Source organism: Vidua chalybeata, chromosome 22 (genome assembly GCF_026979565.1).
Source record: "Vidua chalybeata isolate OUT-0048 chromosome 22, bVidCha1 merged haplotype, whole genome shotgun sequence".
Classification (NCBI taxonomy): Eukaryota; Metazoa; Chordata; class Aves; order Passeriformes; family Viduidae; genus Vidua; species Vidua chalybeata.
In genome coordinates this window covers 3485334-3505563 of record NC_071551.1, presented here as the reverse complement: position 1 = coordinate 3505563, position 20230 = coordinate 3485334, and the positions used below count along the sequence as shown (strand labels likewise).

The 20230-nt window shown below is 40.6% G+C and overlaps 1 protein-coding gene across 5 annotated transcripts in view; it reads right to left on the bottom strand.

The window, feature by feature from the left end:
* PRDM2 (PR/SET domain 2) overlaps positions 1-11166 on the bottom strand; it is a 63452-nt gene extending 52286 nt beyond the window's left edge. For all 5 annotated transcript variants that reach the window (XM_053962946.1, XM_053962947.1, XM_053962948.1 and 2 more), the window contains exons 1-2: positions 11107-11166; positions 3995-4068 (exon numbers count right to left, since the gene is read on the bottom strand). In XM_053962946.1, the coding sequence (XP_053818921.1) occupies positions 3995-4003 (9 nt within the window). In that variant the 5' untranslated portion in view covers positions 4004-4068; positions 11107-11166. The remainder of the gene's footprint in view (positions 1-3994; positions 4069-11106) is intronic.
* Positions 11167-20230: the final 9064 nt, after the last annotated feature.

Sequence of the window (20230 nt, the reverse complement as noted above, 5' to 3'; positions counted from 1 at the left end):
TGGAGATACCAGGGATAAATTCTTATTCAATAGTTAGAATAGCTGAAGTCTATTCAAAGCACAGCAAAGCTTTATTTTGCTCTTCTAACAACCCAAGAGGAAAAATACTGATGAAAGCAGCCTGATTTTCAGACATCTGTTTGCCTTGAACTGATATGCAAGAAGCCATGTCTAAGCTGAAAAAGAAACATGCTCTTCCCAGCCTATCAAAGAAACCTAAAAATCTTCCCAGTACGTTACTCCAGGATTTCATCAGGGGAGAAACAATCCTACTTTTCCCAGTGGTTTCTAACAAGTTATATACAGAAACAGAAGAGGGTGGCTGACAGCTCTCAGAATGGTCCACTTCCAGTTTCAAGCTAAAAGCAGGATGGTTTTTTGGCTGGGTTTTATTTGGGGGTTTGGTTTCTTTGGAGAGTGTTGGTTTTGGTTTGGTGTTTTGATGAGCAGTTAAAAACCTCAAATTTCAACCCTGCAAATAAATTTTAACCTATCATAACAGATTCAACTGATTCAGACAGAAGTGTACAGCACTGTGATACATCTTTGATTTTCCTGGTATATTCCTTAAGTCACACCTTTTAACTGTAAATATCCCTGAACTGCTCTACCATTTAAGAAGTGTATTTGTATGGAGTGGTATACAATCAGAATTTTATTGTGCACCTACATAAATCAAAGATTAGCAGGACATTCAGAGAACACAACACTCACACTCATCCAACACTTGTCATATTAATGGATTTCACAAGTACTAGAAAACTGGATATGGCCTTTACACAACAATACACTTCACACCTCAAATGAATGGTAATAAGCAATCAAATTCAAAACAGTAAAATAAACAATTTAGTTCAGTCAAATCAGTGCAATCTCTTTTTATTTGCAATTTAGATGTAGCTACTTGAAACGTTTTCCCAATCACAACTTGTCCCCAAGCAATGTCTGTCTACCAAAGAGAAATACTGCATTTCAATCACTTTTCTACCAAGACTCAACAATCACATTTAAATTTATTTTTCTGTTTACAAAATTCACCCCTTGATAAGGGTAGTGCACTTCTGCATGTCCTACAGCCAACTTTAGCATTTATCTGAAGCCTTAACACAGTAATTTTCCACTCCTTCCAAGGCTGCAATTTTGAATACAAAAACACCTGAAGCTTATTTCACTTTTAAGCTTCTTACTCTGAAGTTCATCAGAAAATTACATTCTAGCATTTAAATCAACCAGTATGAAGTGACTTTAGGACAATTCCAAAGGATCATTTGAGGGCTGAAGTGGTGCCTTAACTGAAACAATCTTTTCCTGTTTGCATCAAATCCAGAGCCCAGACACTCTGACAGTTTCTTTTAACACATTAAGCAACTTTTCACACCACTTTCAATACCACTGTACTCATGAACCAACCACAGATTAGTCCATAATGGTACAAACAGTATTTAGGCAGAGTAGAAAAAGCACCTGCAACAAAATATTTATAGCTGATAAAAGATTAGAGTGAAAAGGAAAGAAACCATCCTGAACAGTGCAATGAATGACAGCCAGCCAGTGAGTGTCATGTTAGGGTGGAAACAGGATTAGGATAAATGAGAAGATAAAGGAAAGGATGCCACTGAAGAGGGAGGGAGGGAGGGGAGGAGGGAGGGGATGGCAGAGAAGTTACAAGGGGGAGTTGAGGAAGGGTAGTTGTGCCAGCTAGCACAGGAAAGCAGAGAGGTCTCTCCTTGTCCAGGCACCTTACCTGGCTACTCCTCTCTGCCACAATTTCACACAATTTGTGTGCTTGAAAATTAAAGATGTAATGGAAGTATTTGAAATAATCATTGAAAAATTCAGAAGGAATGAGGGGAGGAAGTTTCAGTACAAGTGCAGATGTCCTTTGTTCCTGCAGTCCTCAGCAGTTTTTAAGTAGCTGCCTATGCTGTTTTCCCTGTAGAACCCAAATTCCTCCTACTCTGTCTTACTTCAATCTGAACAAATTCTCTCAGTCTGAGATAATGCTACCAATCAAATCCCATGTTTGCTTGGGGGCTTTAAAATCAATTATTCAGCTATTCTGATGAACTAATTTACATATTAGAGGAAGATTTCCTTTCAAAAGAGGACTGCCTATCCTGAGACAGCAAACTTCCAAGAAACCCAGAAACATGAACTCCAACAACAGATGGGTTTTTTTTAATCCTTCTTCTCCTCACAACAAAAAGGCCATATCAAAGAATTTAAGAAAAAGTTTTCCTTCACAATTTCAAGTTTTCTGTGGGCTCCGTGTGCTTTGGAAACAAAAGGTGAAAGCCAGAAACCCCAAGGAGGACCCTAAGCTGTTGTAAGAACTCCCTAAGGAAGGGCAATCTCACTCTTCAGTTGGAAGATGACACACAGCACAGCACAGCACAAATGAGATCAGAAGTCCCCATAAGAAAGATGAGGACTTTTGAGACAGCACAGAAATCTGATTTAATTCTAGAAACAAATCAGAGTGTAGGAACACAACAACAGACAGGACATGAGGGGACATGGACACACACATGGGAAGGAAGCAGTCAATAGTAACAATTACAGATTAGGATCCACAGTTTTCAGAGTTTTAGCAGAATCCAAAGCTTATTGGGATGACTAATAAGGCAGGATTATTCCTCAAGCAGACAGAGCAATAGGCTGCTGGCTTCATGCCACTGAGTGCACCAAAACAAACCTTACAGGTGAAAAAATTTCAATTCTCAATAGAAATCTTGAAGCAGAAGTTAACCCTGCTCCCCAGAACAGGCTATTAATGCTTAAAAGTGTGCTAATTCAAATGCCATTTCTATTTTATATATGTAATTCATATTTGTCTATAGATATAATACAAGTATAGTTTTTCATAATACATATTTCAGCACTCTGATAGAGATTCTATTTTGCTTTTCACCTTTTTAATATGTACAAATATATTGATGACATTTTACTTTGTATCAGAGGGGAAAAAAGTAACAGGAAATATCTCACCAACCCATTCCATGCTGTAATTACTTATGCATATGCCTCTATGACCTCACAGATAACATACTTCAGCAAATGCTAACTGTACTCAGGCCTGCTGCTGATCAAATAAGGATAACAGAAGCACACATTAGCTACAGGCACTGAAGTACACAAATCATTTTATACAACTGTGTAATGTGGTTGTTTCTGACTCATAAAGCTTCTGTTCATGGCTGATGTTTTCAGCAAAGTAAAAATGGCTTTCCTGCACTGTGATATCCTGTGGTCACATTCCCATGCCGAAGGGGCTTGGTAACATCAGGCAGAGAGAGGAGACTTGTGAGAAAAATGTGAGGCAACATGTACTTTTTCTGTATCTCAAAGTAACACAGCTGTGTGTGACAGACAAACTGATGGACAATTCCTACTTAATAAACAAATGCAGAATAAAATGCTGCACAGTTGGTGCTGATTAGAGCAACACCCTCCAGGCAGGATGCTCATGACTCCACACAGCACAGTGCTGCTCCACAAAGGAAATGTGCTTTCCCACTCTTTCCACTTGGTTCCAGGAGAAACACTTCAGATTCCAGAAAAATGTGACATTTTCCAATCAATCAATTTGTGGCAGATTGTTTACTGAACATTAGAAAAAATAATGTGATAATAAAAGGATTTCAAAAAATGGAAGCCTTCAATTTTCAAGCCACTTTTATAAGGGACTGAATTATTACGTACAGGTTCAGGAGGAAATAGAATTTTCTGCAGCAGTGTTCTTAGAAGAGGTGCCAGGAGTAATAACTTACACACTGCTAAAGGGAATTCACAAAAACCTCGAATCCATGAAATAACAGACATCTCACAAGCATGGAGAATGATGAAATTTAACAGACAATCTCACAAAAATGGATAATGATGAAATTTAATGAGACCGAAGTTTTTAAAGAACATTTTTTAGTGGATGATTTACTTTTCTTATTAATAATTAACTGTTCTACGTATTTTGACAAAGTCTTGCATTTCTACTCACCTGATTCATTTTGGATTCCTGTTGTGTTCTGAAAAGATACACACAACAAAGGAACTCCTTTGATTACATGAACCCTAAAAAGAAAAACAGACAATTGTAATATGTACCTATGTACACATTTACATTGAATTGAAAGTACATACAGAGCTGTAGTTTCTCGTCCTAAATTGTCTGTAGAAAAGGAGCATTTTGCTTTAGAAAAAAATCTGCTCCAAGCTGCAGTTTTGTTATTACAGCTCAAATGTGTCTGAATAATGTCAAGATTATCTAGCATTAATCTTTTTCCTACTTTAAATGATGATGTAACAGATGTGCTCAGGTAAGATTGTTCCATTTGTTCTTTAAAGTAAGTTTGTTTGCTCAGGATTGAATACTTTTAAGAACTTTAGAAGTCAGATCTCTTTAGAATTTTATATCAAAGCATTACAGAAGGACATACATGGTTTTCAAACTAAAAAAATGCATGTATTGAGTCTCTACTCTCCTCTATTAGAAACAGGAAAATATTCCTTAAATTGAACTGTATTGAGGTATTTTATTACACTAATGCATTTTACATTCCTTTTTAATAAAAGCCTGAGATTTCAAAAAGTATCAGACAAAAATTCCTAGTTCAAGTAGGCATCAAATTTGGAAACTCACAACTTGAGGGGAAACTAATCAGAATGATGCCATATCTAAGGGTCGAGATCAACTCACTTCCTTTCTTTGTTAATGTATACAAAACAGCTTTTTTGCATATTAGGCCCAAAACACTTTTAGACCCATTGTTATACAGAATTTTCAATAATTAACGTCCCCCATTTTTGAAAGTGAACTGGTCCATCTTCACTTAAAGCACTTTATTCAAGTACTGCTATTTCTTCCCTGTCTTTAGTTTTCCTACTATAACAATGATCAACTGAATTTTTTAACTAAGTACTCTGCATAAGTACTAACATTTAATTTAAAATAAGTTCAAGCAAAATCTACTCCAAATAGATTTCACATAATCCCTCTCATCTTTGCACTGAAAGAATTCTTAATGCTGTGCAATAGTGACAACACTGCCAAGCATCATTCAAATGCTACCCTGCTTAAGAAATCCGTAAGAAAAGGAAAAATGTCCTTGGAAATGATATTTCTCTCGTATACACCTCTTCCAGGATTAACCCTTTTGTCCCAGTGTTTCCATAATATGTGAGCATTTATACAAAGAGCTGGAACATCTGTATTTCAGTTCCAGTTTTGCAACTGATTCTGAGAGATTTAAAGTTTCCCAGCAAAGAGCAGTTATGGGATAAGGAGCTCCATCCGAGCAGCTTGTACACATCCAAAGCAAAGCATTCCTTTTGGAATGCATTATTACTAACTTCTAACTGATTTCAGCACTGGAGTCAGCATAAACATCTGTCCTTAGGCTGAGGCCTGAACATCAGGGAAAAACCCAGCAATCTCAGTCATTGTTCATTGGGACAAAACCCACGCAACATCATTTTATAAATGAAATAATTTCTGTAGCAGGAGAGCTGTCAAGTAATTTCCTGGTATGAAACCAAACTGACTTTTAGTATCAAATGTCTCATTTTTATATACTGTTAGAATATTTTAATACAATTACTCACATAAAGTCAAGAGAAGCCAGAACCTCCTGTGTGCACAGGAGCACAGCCTGAGGAGCACAGGCTGTGGCTGGCACGAGTTTGTTGTTACTGTCTCCCCTGCCTGTTTCTACCTTTTCTCCTTCCTCTCACCAAAGATCATCATTCCCTCCATGCCACAGGCTCAGCTGTCCACATCAACACTTCTGAGCACAAATCTGGAAAGGAGTCTAGGAAACAGTGGTGAGTGACAGTCCTCTGACACTCACCTCCAACACTGCACACTTTGCCCAAAACTCCAGCTACACACAGACAATAAGGATTTAAAGCACTTTGTTACAGAAAAAAAAAACCACTGAACACCATCACTATCCACACTAAATGTGTCGAATCTGAGGCAAGTAAATAGCAATAAAGTGATGGGCTGCAGAGTTAAAGCAAAGTCCTGTCAAGCTGAAAATTTCCTCTAAGCTGAATTTTCTTAGCCCAGTTACTGAACAAATTACTCAAAAAAATTGAAAAGCAGACAAAATCTTCTTACTTTGTTTCATTTGAGGGGTAAAAATACACTTTTCTTCTTTTTCATATACTAATTCAAAAATACTTTGCTAAGAATTAATAGTTAACAAAGAATTTTTGAAACAAAAAGAATGGCATTTGTACAAATTTTGTAAATATTTTATTCAACTTTTATACAACGGGTTGTATCCTGACCTCTCAATGCTATTTCTTAGGAGATGACAACACACCTTAACAAACTGATGTAGTTAATCATCCACACAACACAGTTTAGGCAGATTCCTAACAGACTGCACTACTCTATATTCTTCCAACTACCAATTACCAGTGGAAACACCTGAGCATAAAACAGAATTAAGTGAGAAATTAAATTTGTAGTAAACCAAAAGCTTTAAGAAGTATTTTTAAAGCTATTAATTTAAAATACACACTTCATATTAAAATTTTATACCTGCAGTTTGTTTTTTTTTTTTTTTTCCCTCTTCCACATTACTTATTTTGTTAACAGTGAATTCAACTATGTGGAAAGCAAGATTAATTGTACTGGAAACCAAGTAAAATTAATACTGTACAGAGTCTTGTGTGCAGCCACTAGTTTCCTTTCTATCTAAAATGAAAGATTGTAAGAACAGAAGTATCTGTAACAGTAAACTTGGTGTTTAACTTTTGGTACACAAAGTTCAACAAACTCAAGAAAACATGAAACGAATTCTACAACTGCTGCCCAAAGTTCAGCTCCCAGCACAACCAGTGAGTACCAACAAGGTCTTTACTCCCATCACTGCAAGCAGGAGCAGGCTGTGACTCCATGCACGAACGGATTCCCAGCTAGGCAGTCAGGTCCTGTACAGGATTTCCCAGAAAAGCCCCGAAGAAAGCCCCATGCTACTCTGATGTGTCACCAGGGGAATCTGTCCTCTTTTAAAGGCACAATGATGGCCCCATTAAATCAGTTTTAAAGTTAGTCAACAACTGCATTAGTACTTTGAAAAAGTCACTCAGCAGCTCCATCAAATACACATGGCAAGTATTTTCATCCAACCTCCCCTCCAAACTCAACAGCAACACAACCTAATCTATTAAAGACCTGGATATTATTAATAACATTTACCATAATGAACTTCAACCATTCAGTGACAGCCCTAAGAAAAGAACAATAAAGGTTCTATCCCAAAAGAAGGACACACACCAGCGACCTGAATTTTCAAAATTAATTCTCAGAAAACATTGCCAACTTATATTGACTTTAAACTACTCCTTACTATCTCATGAGTACAAAAATACCACACACTTACTTAAGAGATTAAAGCATCTGAGAAACCAAGAAGAGAAAGAAGATCTACTGCATTGTCTTAGAGTCACAGAAAAATTTATTTTTCTGAAAGGCTCAGTTTTAGCCAACAAGTTATATTTATTCATATAAAAATATACAAGACATTTGTATTTAAGGAAACACTGTGGTCTTTAAAACAAAATCCTTAAAGCAAAAAGTACTTTGACATTATTTCTGAATCTATGCTTCAGAATTTTAAGTATTCCCTTAGAAAACCTATGTTGTTAGGAATAAAGTCCGCAAACAAAAGCAAGTGATTTTATTCAAAACCAGCATTGCAGATCATCTCTTTCCAACTCACTCAGACTGAAACAGACTAGTAAGCACTCCTAGGTTTTGGTAAGTAGACTATCTTCTGGTTTTATAAGCCACATTTATAACTTCTGTATGTGGGCTTTTTTTTTTTAAAACCCAGAATCCAAAAGCATTTTGAAAGAGAATGCTGCTTCCAATTCAGAGGAAGGAAAAACCAGGCATGAGAGCATCAATCCTGTTTTGGAAGCTGAAAATGGGACATGCATTACGTCACTGCTCCAGTAAAAAACATGTTCATTAGAGAACCAGGAACAACTTGGACGTCTCCATGGCCTCTTTTCCTAATGACCGGGGTTCAGGCTGGGATACTGCACAGCTCTTGGCTTTGTTTTACTTTCTAGCTGCAGCACATGATGATTTTTTAAACATCAGGACAGCTAGATGTTTTCAATACTGAAATACTCTCACCCGCGAATTTTCCATGCATTACGTGAACTAAAGCTTGCCAATTTAAAAACATAAATGTCATGTTAACTCAAAAAGTTTAAAATATGCATGTGATAGGGCATCCTGTTTCTATGGACAGGCACTTAAATGCAAAGACATTTTTAGTCACTCAAGGCTGCCTGAATAAGAGCAGAGAAAAAATGGGCAGACAATGATTTTCTGGACACTAAAATCTATTACCTATTGTCCAGTAAGAAAAAAGGCTTTGCTTACTGCCACATAACCAAATAAACTGCTACACCTCAGGAAGGTTTATTCAGGTAACCAAGATAATAAGCCAAGAAATCACCAACACTACACAAACCCCAAGTTTATTAATTAAACAGCAACTAGTCAAGAGAAGTCAACAGAAAATAACAAGTCTCTAACAAGTGCAAATATGCAGAAATTCCATTCCAATCTTCAGATATGAGTGTACTTCAATTTGATTCACAAATGCAATAAAACCCAACAAAAATTTTCTCAGGTAAGTACACTGCTGATTTATTACTATGTGAAAAAGCCAATTTCAGTCATTTCTTTTTACAACACAGGACTCATCCTCCCACTTTTGACTACAGCATGTTTTATACAGAAGCAAAGAAGAAATATTTTTCAGCTTATTCTCAGTGGAGAAAAAACATATTGGCAAAAGAAATTATGTCATTTGAGGGGTTAAGTATCAGGATCATGTCTGCCCTCTCCATGAGAACAAGTTCAACAGCAAAGATATTACAGTACTTTACACAGGTTTGCCAAGGCAGGAATATATTACTGGTCATCTCTAAACCTCTTTGAATTTCTGTTTCCAACAGAGAGACACCCAGTAAGCAGCATCTCCCTTTTATACAGTTTATATTACTTGTTTATCCCTAAGGATCAAGAGTTTTATGTGTAACAGTGGAATGGAGACATCACTGCACTGCAGGATGGACTTCCAGAGCCATTTCAGTTGTTACAGAAAAGGATTTATTTATATATTTATATACTTTCTGCTTTACTTCTCTTCCATTCTCAAGCAAATTTTCAATAGTAAAAAATGGATGTGTTATATCAATGCACAAAAGAGCTCGAACATTCTTCCCCACCTTCCATGCTGTGCTGGTAGAAAGTTGTTGTTTGGACTCCCATAAAACAGGCACCAACTCAGGAATCTCCAAACACCATACTTATCCTGGCACTCCCAGCAAAGATACTTTATCCAAAGTGATGATTTCCCCTTTAATTAATGTAAATAGGGTTTCATTGTAAGTGCCACTATTTTTATGGTCTGTGCTATGGACTGTGGAGGCACTGCTGTCCCAGCAAATCCTGGGAGCCATATCCTTGAAAAACAACAGTTACCTCTACATGGTTCTCACTGCTGTCTCTGCAAGTCCAAAAGTTCTTTTATTTGTTAAACATCACTCCCTCATCTATCAGTGACACAGATCTCCATCTGAAAAGTACCAATGCTCTCAATGATTCACCATTATGCTTTGGAAGAGCTGGAAATCTCTACACCAAGGAAAGTAGCCCTGAATTCTTAACATGCCCATCGTTTTTACTGAAATGTTGTAAGTGCCAGAAGACAACAATAACAGAATCATGGAATGGCTTGGGCTCAAAGAGACCTTAAAGCTCATCCAGTCCCACCCCCTGCCATGGGCAGGGACATCTTCCACTACCCCAGGTTGCTCCAAGCCCTGTCCAACCCAGCCTTGGACACTTCCAGGGATGGGGCATCAACAGCTTCTCTGGACACCTTGTGCCAGGGCCTCACCCCCCTCATGGGGAACAATTTCTTCCATATATCTAACCTAAACTTCCCCTCTTTCAATTTGAAACCATTACTTCTTGTAATGAGTTCCTACAGTTCCTGGGGAGGAACATAATTACATGCTCTGCTGCTGTACATCTCCAGTTACCCTAATCTATTTAGTACATTTGAACAAGCTGGAGAAGACTTTGCATCCAAACAGCATGCCCAAAGTCCAGAGCACAGCCAGGGAACAGCAAATTGGGGCAGCACGAGAAGCACAAGCAGCCCTGCTGTTCTCTAGAGCTGTCCACTGCTGCTCACTCAAACGTGAAATAAGAATAATTCTCTTGCCACTGAATGAGCATTTAGCAGGTGCAGTCATACTGCCTTCTCTTCCTTCCTCAGCTGAAAACAACTTAAAGTTTTCTTTACTGCTTCAGAACAGAAATTTTGCAGCTTCATATGAATTTGAAACCACTGGAAACTTCACTGAATACTTCAGCTACCTGTCCGTGAGATGGTTATCAGCAAAGCTCCGCAGGCTGCTCTGCCTTCAAATAAAAAATGCCCCTAAGATACATCTCTTGAGCTGTTCTAAACATCTTACACGGATATTTTTCATCTCACCCTAAACATTTTTTCCCCACGGTACCACTGCACAATGAATTATTCTCCGACTTAGAAGATTAATTCACAGATGGACATTTCCAGTGAGGGAACCAATTCTGGAGTTAATTTCTTCAAGCCCTGCTCACTCAGCTTGGCGGAACGTGACCTGCAGGAGCTTTGGGGCCTGCGAAGTGCCAGAACTTCTGAAGACAGTTTGAAAGAGCAGAGTTCTCTCAGCATCGGGCTGGCAGCGGCAGCAGCCAGCCGACACTTCCGAGGCAGCATTTTCAAGATAAAAAAAAATTGAAAAAGCCGCGCCAGGGCGTGAAGTGTCTTCCTCCAACCGGCCTCCCTCGCATCCTCCATCCTCGCTTCCCCTCCCCGCGGCGCCCCCACGTCCCGGCGGGCGCGGGTCGCGCACCTGCCGCCGCTGCCCTCACGCCCCCGGCCGCCGCCTCCCCGCGGACGCCGGGGCGGCTCCGCACCCGCAGCAGCCTCCGCGGGCCCCCTCCCCGCGCCGCCGGCCCTGCCCCGCGCCCGCCCGGCCCGGCCCGGCTGCGCCCGGCGGGTCCCGCCGCGCCCCGCTCACCCGGGCCCCGCTGGCGGCGGAGCGGCCTCAGCGCCGGCACCGACCGGGCGCCATCTTGTCTCCAGCCTCGGAAGTGACGTGCGGGGGAGGCCGCGGGCAGGGCCCGCCGCGGGACCCCCAGAGCCCCTTCCTGCCCTTCATCTTCATCATCATCATCGGCTTTATCCTCATCCCCAGCAGCCCCTTCCTGCCCTTCGTCTTCATCATCATCATCGGCTTTATCCTCATCCCCAGCAGCCCCTTCCTGCCCTTCATCTTCATCATCATCATCGGCTTTATCCTCATCCCCAACAGCCCCTTCCTGCCCTTCATCATCATCATCATCATCGGCTTTATCCTCATCCCCAGCAGCCCCTTCCTGCCCTTCATCTTCATCATCGGCTTTATCCTCATCACCAGCAGCCCCTTCCTGCCCTTCATCTTCATCATCATCATCGGCTTTATCCTCATCCCCAGCAGCCCCTTTCTGCCCTTCGTCTTCATCATCATCATCGGCTTTATCCTCATCCCCAGCAGCCCCTTCCTGCCCTTCGTCTTCATCATCATCATCGGCTTTATCCTCATCCCCAGCAGCCCCTTCCTGCTCTTCATCTTCATCATCATCATCGGCTTTATCCTCATCCCCAGCAGCCCCTTCCTGCCCTTCATCTTCATCATCGGCTTTATCCTCATCACCAGCAGCCCCTTCCTGCCCTTCATCTTCATCATCATCATCGGCTTTATCCTCATCCCCAGCAGCCCCTTTCTGCCCTTCGTCTTCATCATCATCATCGGCTTTATCCTCATCCCCAGCAGCCCCTTCCTGCCCTTCGTCTTCATCATCATCATCGGCTTTATCCTCATCCCCAGCAGCCCCTTCCTGCCCTTCATCTTCATCATCATCATCGGCTTTATCCTCATCCCCAGCAGCCCCTTCCTGCCCTTCATCTTCATCATCGGCTTTATCCTCATCCCCAGCAGCCCCTTCCTGCCCTTCATCTTCATCATCGGCTTTATCCTCATCCCCAGCAGCCCCTTCCTGCCCTTCATCTTCATCATCATCATCGGCTTTATCCTCATCCCCAGCAGCCCCTTCCTGCCCTTCATCTTCATCATCATCATCGGCTTTATCCTCATCCCCAGCAGCCCCTTCCTGCCCTTCATCTTCATCATCGGCTTTATCCTCATCCCCAGCAGCCCCTTCCTGCCCTTCATCTTCATCATCGGCTTTATCCTCATCACCAGCAGCCCCTTCCTGCCCTTCATCTTCATCGTCCTCGTCGGCTTTATCCTCATCCCCAGCAGCCCCTTCCTGCCCTTCATCTTCATCATCATCATCGGCTTTATCCTCATCACCAGCAGCCCCTTCCTGCCCTTCATTGCCTTCGTCCCCCTCATCGGCTTTATTGTCCTCACTCCCCTCATCCCCAACTGCCCCTTCCTGCCCTTCATCCCCATCATCATCCTCATTCCCCTTGTCATCCTCATCCCCCTCATTGCCCTCATCCCTAATGCCCCTTCTTGCCCCTCATCATCTTCATCACCCTCATTGCTCTCATCCTCAGCAGCCTCTTCCTGCCCTTCATCACCTTCATCCCCAGCAGCCCCTTTTGCCTTCATCCTCTACATTGCCTTCACGCCCAACATCTACAAGAGCCCGTTCATCACCTTCATTCCATTTGTTCCCTTCATCACCTTCTTTCCATTCATTCCCCTCACCCCCTTGCACCCCTTCATCACCTTCATTCTTACACTCCTTTCTCCCCCTTCACCCCAGCACTGCCTTCCTCCCCTCCATCCCCTTTATCCCTTTTCACCCCCTTCACCCTCTTTACCCCCTTTATCCTCTCCACCCCCTGAGCCCCCTTAGATCACACCACATGCCCCAGCCACCTCCATCCACCACCCTCTGCCAGACAATCAACAGGTTCTCCAAGCTCTTCCCCCTCCCCCTTTTTTTATGTCTTTTTTATCTTTTTGCAGTAAAGCAGCTCCACAGGGTTCTCACCTGTGACTGAAAAAAAAAAAAAAAAAAAAAAAAAAAAAAAAAAAAAAAAAAAAAAAAAAAAAAAAAAAAAAAAAAAAAAAAAAAAACAACAACAAACCAAAACAAAAAAAAAAACAACAAGTTGGCTGAGGGGAAATTATCTGGGTCACTGATGATGTGGGAACTGACCCTCACAGCCCAGAGGGGCCCAGGCTGTTGCTGGGTTGGACCCATTTGTGCTGCACACAAATTGTACTGTTCCATCTAAGGCAAGTTTTTTGCTCTGCTATTTCTGAGCAAGTACCTGAGAGGAAAAAAAAAAAACCTCTATAATCACCTGCTGGGAGATGTCTGTGTTTGTACTGCAGGACATGACAGTGTGTCTGCCCTTAATTTCTCTCTCCCCTGAATGTTCTATTCATAATGCAGTCAAAGATGTATTCCTCACAGGCTAGGACTGTATTTTACCTGGAATTGTTAAGAATTTGCCATTTTCCTGGAGGAAAATCCCCGATTTAAATCCATAGGACATTAATACAGTTACAGAGAAGAGTAAGTTCAGAAGTGTTCTACATTTGTTTGATTATGTACATCAATGAGTAACATTAAAACTGTCAGTAAGTCTGGACACAAAAAGTACTCGTAAAGCATCAGGACAGAGGAATCCCATTCCATTCCATGAAGCTGGAAGCTGGATTTCCTCAGCAAGTAGCCAGGCAAATCACCTGTCTGCCCACTCTTATCAAAACACAGCTTTTTAAAAACATATTACCAAGAAACAGCTACAAATATAACCTTTCATACATCTGGAAGACTCACACTGCCAAGGAATTTGAACACCTCTGCAGTGATGCTTAGCTTTGGCAAGCAACAGCAGACTGAAAAATAACAGGACACGGTGATTTTTCCACCTGGAACACTCAGGATGCATTTCTATTACAAAATGTTTTGTAGGTACACCATAATCAGTTTTGAAGCCTCTAATTTTAGTAGTAAGAAAACCTCAAAGAGGTTTAAACTACTTTGACTTATTAGACTAAATTAATTCTAACTTAGCTGTATTAACATTTAATTTTGTAACTAAACTAGACTAGTTACACCTGTGTAAGTCTGAAGGTTATTTTAAGAAAAATCAAGGTTCCCATTTAACATGTTAGAGCCCTTTACGTGTAACAGAAAAATTTAAAACTTAGAACAAATTACCTACCCAACTAGCTAGAATATGAAACTTTCTACCTTCAAAGTTAAGTATAAGATTTCTCAAAATTATCACAAATAACAGAAATTATAACTTTTCTCCAACTATATGTGGAAGTCATCCTTATTTTCCCCACATTTATATTGAGAATATCTACCATCTGCTGGTGTTCCAGGGGATCTGCACTTTCAATTTACACTTTCAGTTTTCAGAGAAGCCTACAAATCTTTATTTGATTAAAGTTCTGAACATTTAAATGTTTATGTTCTGAAAACATCAGTATTTCTGCTGCTGTGCTCTCTAAAATGATGAATAAGCTTTTCTGGTTACTTGGATGTGTGTAAGCACACGGGAGAGACAAATACTAGCAAAAACCTTTTTGTAAATCTTGGGCTTCTGACTGAATATATTCAGGGTGACTAAAAAGGTGACTCGTGGGTTAGAGACAATTATCTTCTTGTGTGTGAAAATCTTAGTGAGCCATGGCAGGAAAAAAACATTTCTGGAAAAGATTTTTTTTTTTTAATCAGAAGTTCTAAAGTAGCCTTGAAATTAGGTGGACTCCAGTGATACCAGTATGGCCAGTTTTTCTCTTGTTAAATGGGACAAGGTCTCTTTTATCTTAGCTTTCTGTGCTCTTCTGGTTTGTCCTTAAAAAACATAGAAGACAATGTGCTGCACGTTATGGCTCTGGGGAAGACTGAACTGCTCAGGTAACTGGTTATTAATAGCTCTGAATTTAAGCAATATTACCACCTTTTTCTACAAGTGTAGTTTTGGAAAATAGAGAATCGACTGAACCGCTCAGATATTTTGGGAAGTTGTTCTCAAAATGTCCTGGGGAATGGGACTTCTAAGACTCAAGCATTAAGTATTCCTGCTGCTTTCCTTTCCTGCTCATTTAGGTGTGCCCTTCTTAACCCCAAGGTCCTTCACAGCCCTCATTTCTGCTTTCTACAGCCTGCAGCAGAAGCAGGTTTTGTTACAAACATCTAATTTTTCAAAGCTTGAAGCAATGTCCAAGCTTTCTCATGACTCAAATGTCTCATGGGTTGCTTGTCACTCATCTGTTACATTGTACAAAAGTTCCTCACCTGCTGCCCCACAAGAGCTGCTTTTCCTACAGCTATGGAGGGGTCCCTTTTCAGGACCACTGTATGGAATTGGTCCTAGGTCATATCTAGTTAGTCTTACACATTTGGGTTCTATATCCTGCCCCAAAGGGCTTTCCCACAACTCCCATTTGACCGACTTTAGCAAAAGGGTACCCAGGATATCTGATGGGACAAGAGGGGTGTTAAGACAGTTATGTTGATTTATTTCATCTTGATCACAGGTTGTGATCCCAAGGCTTTTACCCTGTTTCACACAAGAGATGACTCCTGTCCAAAACTGATCATTGCCTTCTCCAGAACATGACAGCTGCTGAGATCTTCAGTCCAGCAGGTAAATTCTGTAGGACTTGATAGAATGGGTTGGATTGGAATTTAAGGATTATCCAGTTCTACCCTGCTGCCGTGGATAGGGACACCTTCCATTCTCCCAGGCTGCTCCAAGCCCTGTCCAGCCTGGCCTTGGGCACTTCCAGGGATGGGGCAGTTGTACTAAGATGGGCTTAGTAGCCATTTCCTGCATACTACTCACACTAACTGGCTAAAATTCATCTGTATAAATTACACCAACAGTGTCACAGGGCTAAAGATAAAGTTCACTAAAATGTAAATTTATCAATGACATTGGATAATCTCCATTGCAAACTGGAGCAGATATTTTAGGACTGTCTCTATAAACTGATTTGGACACTACAGTATTGGGTCCAGAAAATTGATGACCATGAGTTTCTTAGCTGAATTAATCATTTAAACTTACTTAATCAAGAAATATTTATGTTGAGAGAATATGTTGGTGATACTCCATGGAAGGAAGAAGACGTAAGAATAGTTTTCAGCTCTTGGTTGTGCTGCCTACAAGTTGTGTACTGACAGGCTGGCTCAGAGGATGGAAATAGCACCAAGAAAAGAAAAAGCATCTCATTGCCTGCACTCCTGCTTCTTCCAACTTCCAGCAGCTGGATCAACCAGAACTGCTGAGGTGCTGTATAGATGGTGTAAGCAAACCATGAGTAACCAGTATGTAGATTTTGTTTTGTTGGAAGCATTTTAAAAATGAAATCAGGCTCAATGAGTAGGAGGCAATACATAAGAATCTGAAGCTTTTCTGCTATGAACATGCTCATCTTTCCTGTAAAAATGCCATCTGTAATTCCCACCACTAGCTGGGGCTCAGGTACAGCGTACTGAGTGTGCAGTTATTGTGCATCTACATCAGCCTGCTGTGAGGAGTCTTTAATTTTAATATTCTGCTCTTGCATTTCTTTACCGATTGGTTTTTGTCAGGTGTATGAAACTTGAAGTCATTCTTGCAGCTCTTGCTCAATTTTCTGCATGAAATGGAAGCATGGTTTACCTTCTCAATAATTCTATTGCTACTTTCCTCTCAATCAAGCATGCTTATTGTGTTAGCAAGTTCAGTATTGATCATGACAAAATGAACTAGAATTCATCAGGAAAATTGTTTTCAAGGAGAAGCTTCATAGTTATGAGTTAAATATTTTTTAACTTTAGCCCTTCCAGGTTTAAATGAACAGGTGAGAGGCTTTGCCTCCCTGTGAGAGGTGATTAACAATAATGTATGCTTACATGATCTCATTAATATTTTGTCTATTACTAAGACTCAGATCTTAGTTCCAGGAGTAGTTTCCTCAGGCTAAGTCCAGGTCTGGATCACAGAGGGAGCTTTGAACAACAACTTAAATCAATACATTCTTGCACTACTTTATAACAGGCAGCCTGTAAAAGTGAGCTGTGCTTTTTATATACAACTTGCCCTTAAGGGCTGGCTTTTAGGTCAAAATCTCTTGTACCACCTATATGTAAAGCTCTGTCTAAGTGGTGAGAAGTGGACTTTTCTCAGTTCTCTTTGTCTAAACAGTTTGTTGGGATGTAGGCAGGAAAACAGCTCTGGGCTGCCCCTTATTTCTCAGTAAATTGCATCAGTGCCTGATGTACAGGAGAGGACATTCCTTCAAGAAGGGAGCTGGAATGTACTACACCGTGCTCAGTTATTGCTGCTTATTGAACTCCTGTGGGGTTTATTCCTGTGGTGGATAGGAAATGAGGAAGAGCTGACATTCCTATCTCTTTTCCCTTGAGCACACCTGCTGAACCTGCTAATTCCTTCCCTGTTTCCTGCATAGGATGAATCAAATGTCATGAGGCAAAATAACCACAGGACTCAAAGGAATGTGTTATTTGAGGATAATATGGTTCATAAAGGCAGGAAATGGAGTTGCTTCCCAGCTCAAATGAGACATACAGTACTAATTTCCTAAGACAAACACCAGTATATTTAAAATCCCCTTATTAGAAAATGTTTGGTCATTCTGGAGGGAAGAACAGAGTATTTTAACAATGATTTAGGTTCATCCATTTCTAGTCAGTGACTAAACTCAGTTGCTGGTCATTATTGCCTTCAAGTTATTACCAGTAATTGTAAGAAAAATTACTTAAAGGGCTTGTGTAGTACAATAAAATCCATGTTCTTAGAACATCAATCGCTTCCAGGTCTGCACAGGAGAAAGAAGCCCCAGGGTTCTCTGAATAATAGGACAGATTCCACTTCAATAGGACCATCTTCCCCTTAAAACCCAGCTTTTTTACATGGCTGTTACTGGACTTGTTGCTGTGTTCCATCAGCATCACTCTTACTGCCTTTCCTATCAGAAAATAAGGTCGTAACCTTTTTAAGATTTTTTCTTTTCCCTGATGCAAGTTTATCTGACTGCTGATGTGGGTTAACGTCTGAAGTAGCCTCACAGGCTGGCAAGTCCTTTGGCAAGTCCAATTTTATCTCAAGCTGGAAATATGAACAAAAATTAAATGTTAGTGAAAACAAAGTGTTGCAGTTCTCTACTTTCTCTTCTTCCATTTTCCTCCTTTTTTTGTGCATGTCACTCTTTGGTTTTGGTTCTGAACTCTCAATAATCACTCATCCTTGCCAACTGCCTTCTGGAGACAGAGCACATCTTTGAAAATGCATGGAATGGGCAGCACTCCTTTGCCTGCTAAGACATTTGCCAGTTAAGCATTTCCCAGAGTCTGAAAATCTGACTTCTCAAGCCTGGAAGAGCTGAACAAGCTCCATGATTGAATGGGGATCTTTGTGTTGCAGCCCAACTGTTTGTTGCAGAGCAGGGGGAGCTGTGGGTTTGGGCTGATGCCTAAATCCACAAGGCCTGGACAAAGACACATGGCCAGTGTGATGCTTGGTTTATTTATCCATAAATACCTCCATGCTGCAGCTGTGAAAGTGTACAGAGCATTAATTCATCCTTCTCATTATGGCACCTGGTGTCAAGTTACAGATCCCCTATTACCTTCTGCATCCATCAGGAGTTGTCAAACAAAAAATAAATGCTGGGGATTTCAATATGATTAATCCTTTAGCTTAAAAAAGCTGTCTGCAGAAGGATGGGTCAGCAACATGATGTTTCAGCTGGTGAAGTAGGTGAGTCCAAATAGGTGTAACAGTGTCTTCAGCTTTAGAGCAGTTCAGCAGCATCAACACTGCAGAACTTCAGCTGATGCCAGAGAAATTAATTTTAGATTGTTCCTTATCAAAAGGAACCCAAACACACTTCTGACCTGAGTGGTCTTGGAGATTCAGTAAGGTGCTTTTTTGCTCTGTATCCTTTATTCCTGTCTTATAGAAAACAATATTAAGGATGGTGTTACTGTAAAATGTAATGGAACTTCTCTTCATTGGAACTAATATGAAGCTGTGACAGGATGAATGTTTTAATGTTTAGAGTTTCCTGGGTTGGTGGCTTTTCTCTTACCTGTGTTATAACCTTTGGCAAGTCACTTCATCTGGCAGTCCTTGCCATCTGCCTGTGAACAATGCGTCTGTGCTTTTGAGTCTGAACTCTTTACAGAGGTGTTAATGTGCAGAGTGTCCTTAGCCATGAATAAAATCAGATGTGGTCAAGATAATTGCAACAGCATAATGCAGTGCTCCTAAAATAATAAGCAATTTGTGCATGTTTTAATTGGTATTTAATTATAAATGAACACTAATTTATAGGAGTAAGTCAATCTCCATAATTCTTCTGGTGCACGCTTTTTTAGTGCTGGTTTTATTGAATCAATTCTTCTGACATTTTCTGTTCTTACAGGAAAAACACGCCTTAAAAGAACTCTTGTAAGAATTGCTGAATTGATGTCCAGAACTATTATAAATATTGATGTATCAAGTCACTGCTTTCATAGTTACTACTGCTGTGTATCTTCCCCACAGACACAAATGCAAGGGGACAACTATGTTTATGATATTTTTTAGTGACATCTGGCATTCTCACAGGAAGCCTGGTGCCTGCTTGTCTGTTCAGGGGAGCCACATTCATGACTCCAAGCCAAGCTGCAAAAGGGAACATTATTGTTACTAACTCTAAAGGAATTAATATGATCAGGAGTGAGGACTTTAACTTAAAAGCAAGTGTTGATTTATTGAGTGTTGTTCACTGTGAATAAAAGTCAAGCTTGGCCAGCTGGTGAAAGTATGGAGCTGTTGTTTCCCCGTGTGTTCTCATGCATAGGAAGTCTCCTGACCTTGGCCTTGGTCCTACCAATCACTCATTTCAGCTCACAGAAAGATTTGTCCTGGGACAATGTGCTGTTTGACTTCTCACAAAGCAGAAAAGGTCCCATCTTCCACAGAAATTCTGCCAAAAACCCACATAGCTTGTGTTCAGCCCACCTTTGAGCTCCTGAACTAGTAATGGGAAGTTGGATAATGTGACAGCTCAGTCACAGAATGCTGCAGTAGATTCATGTGAAATACAAACCTCTGTGTGCATCTTTAGTCTGCATTTCCAAAATGTTTGTATCATGAAATTACAGATT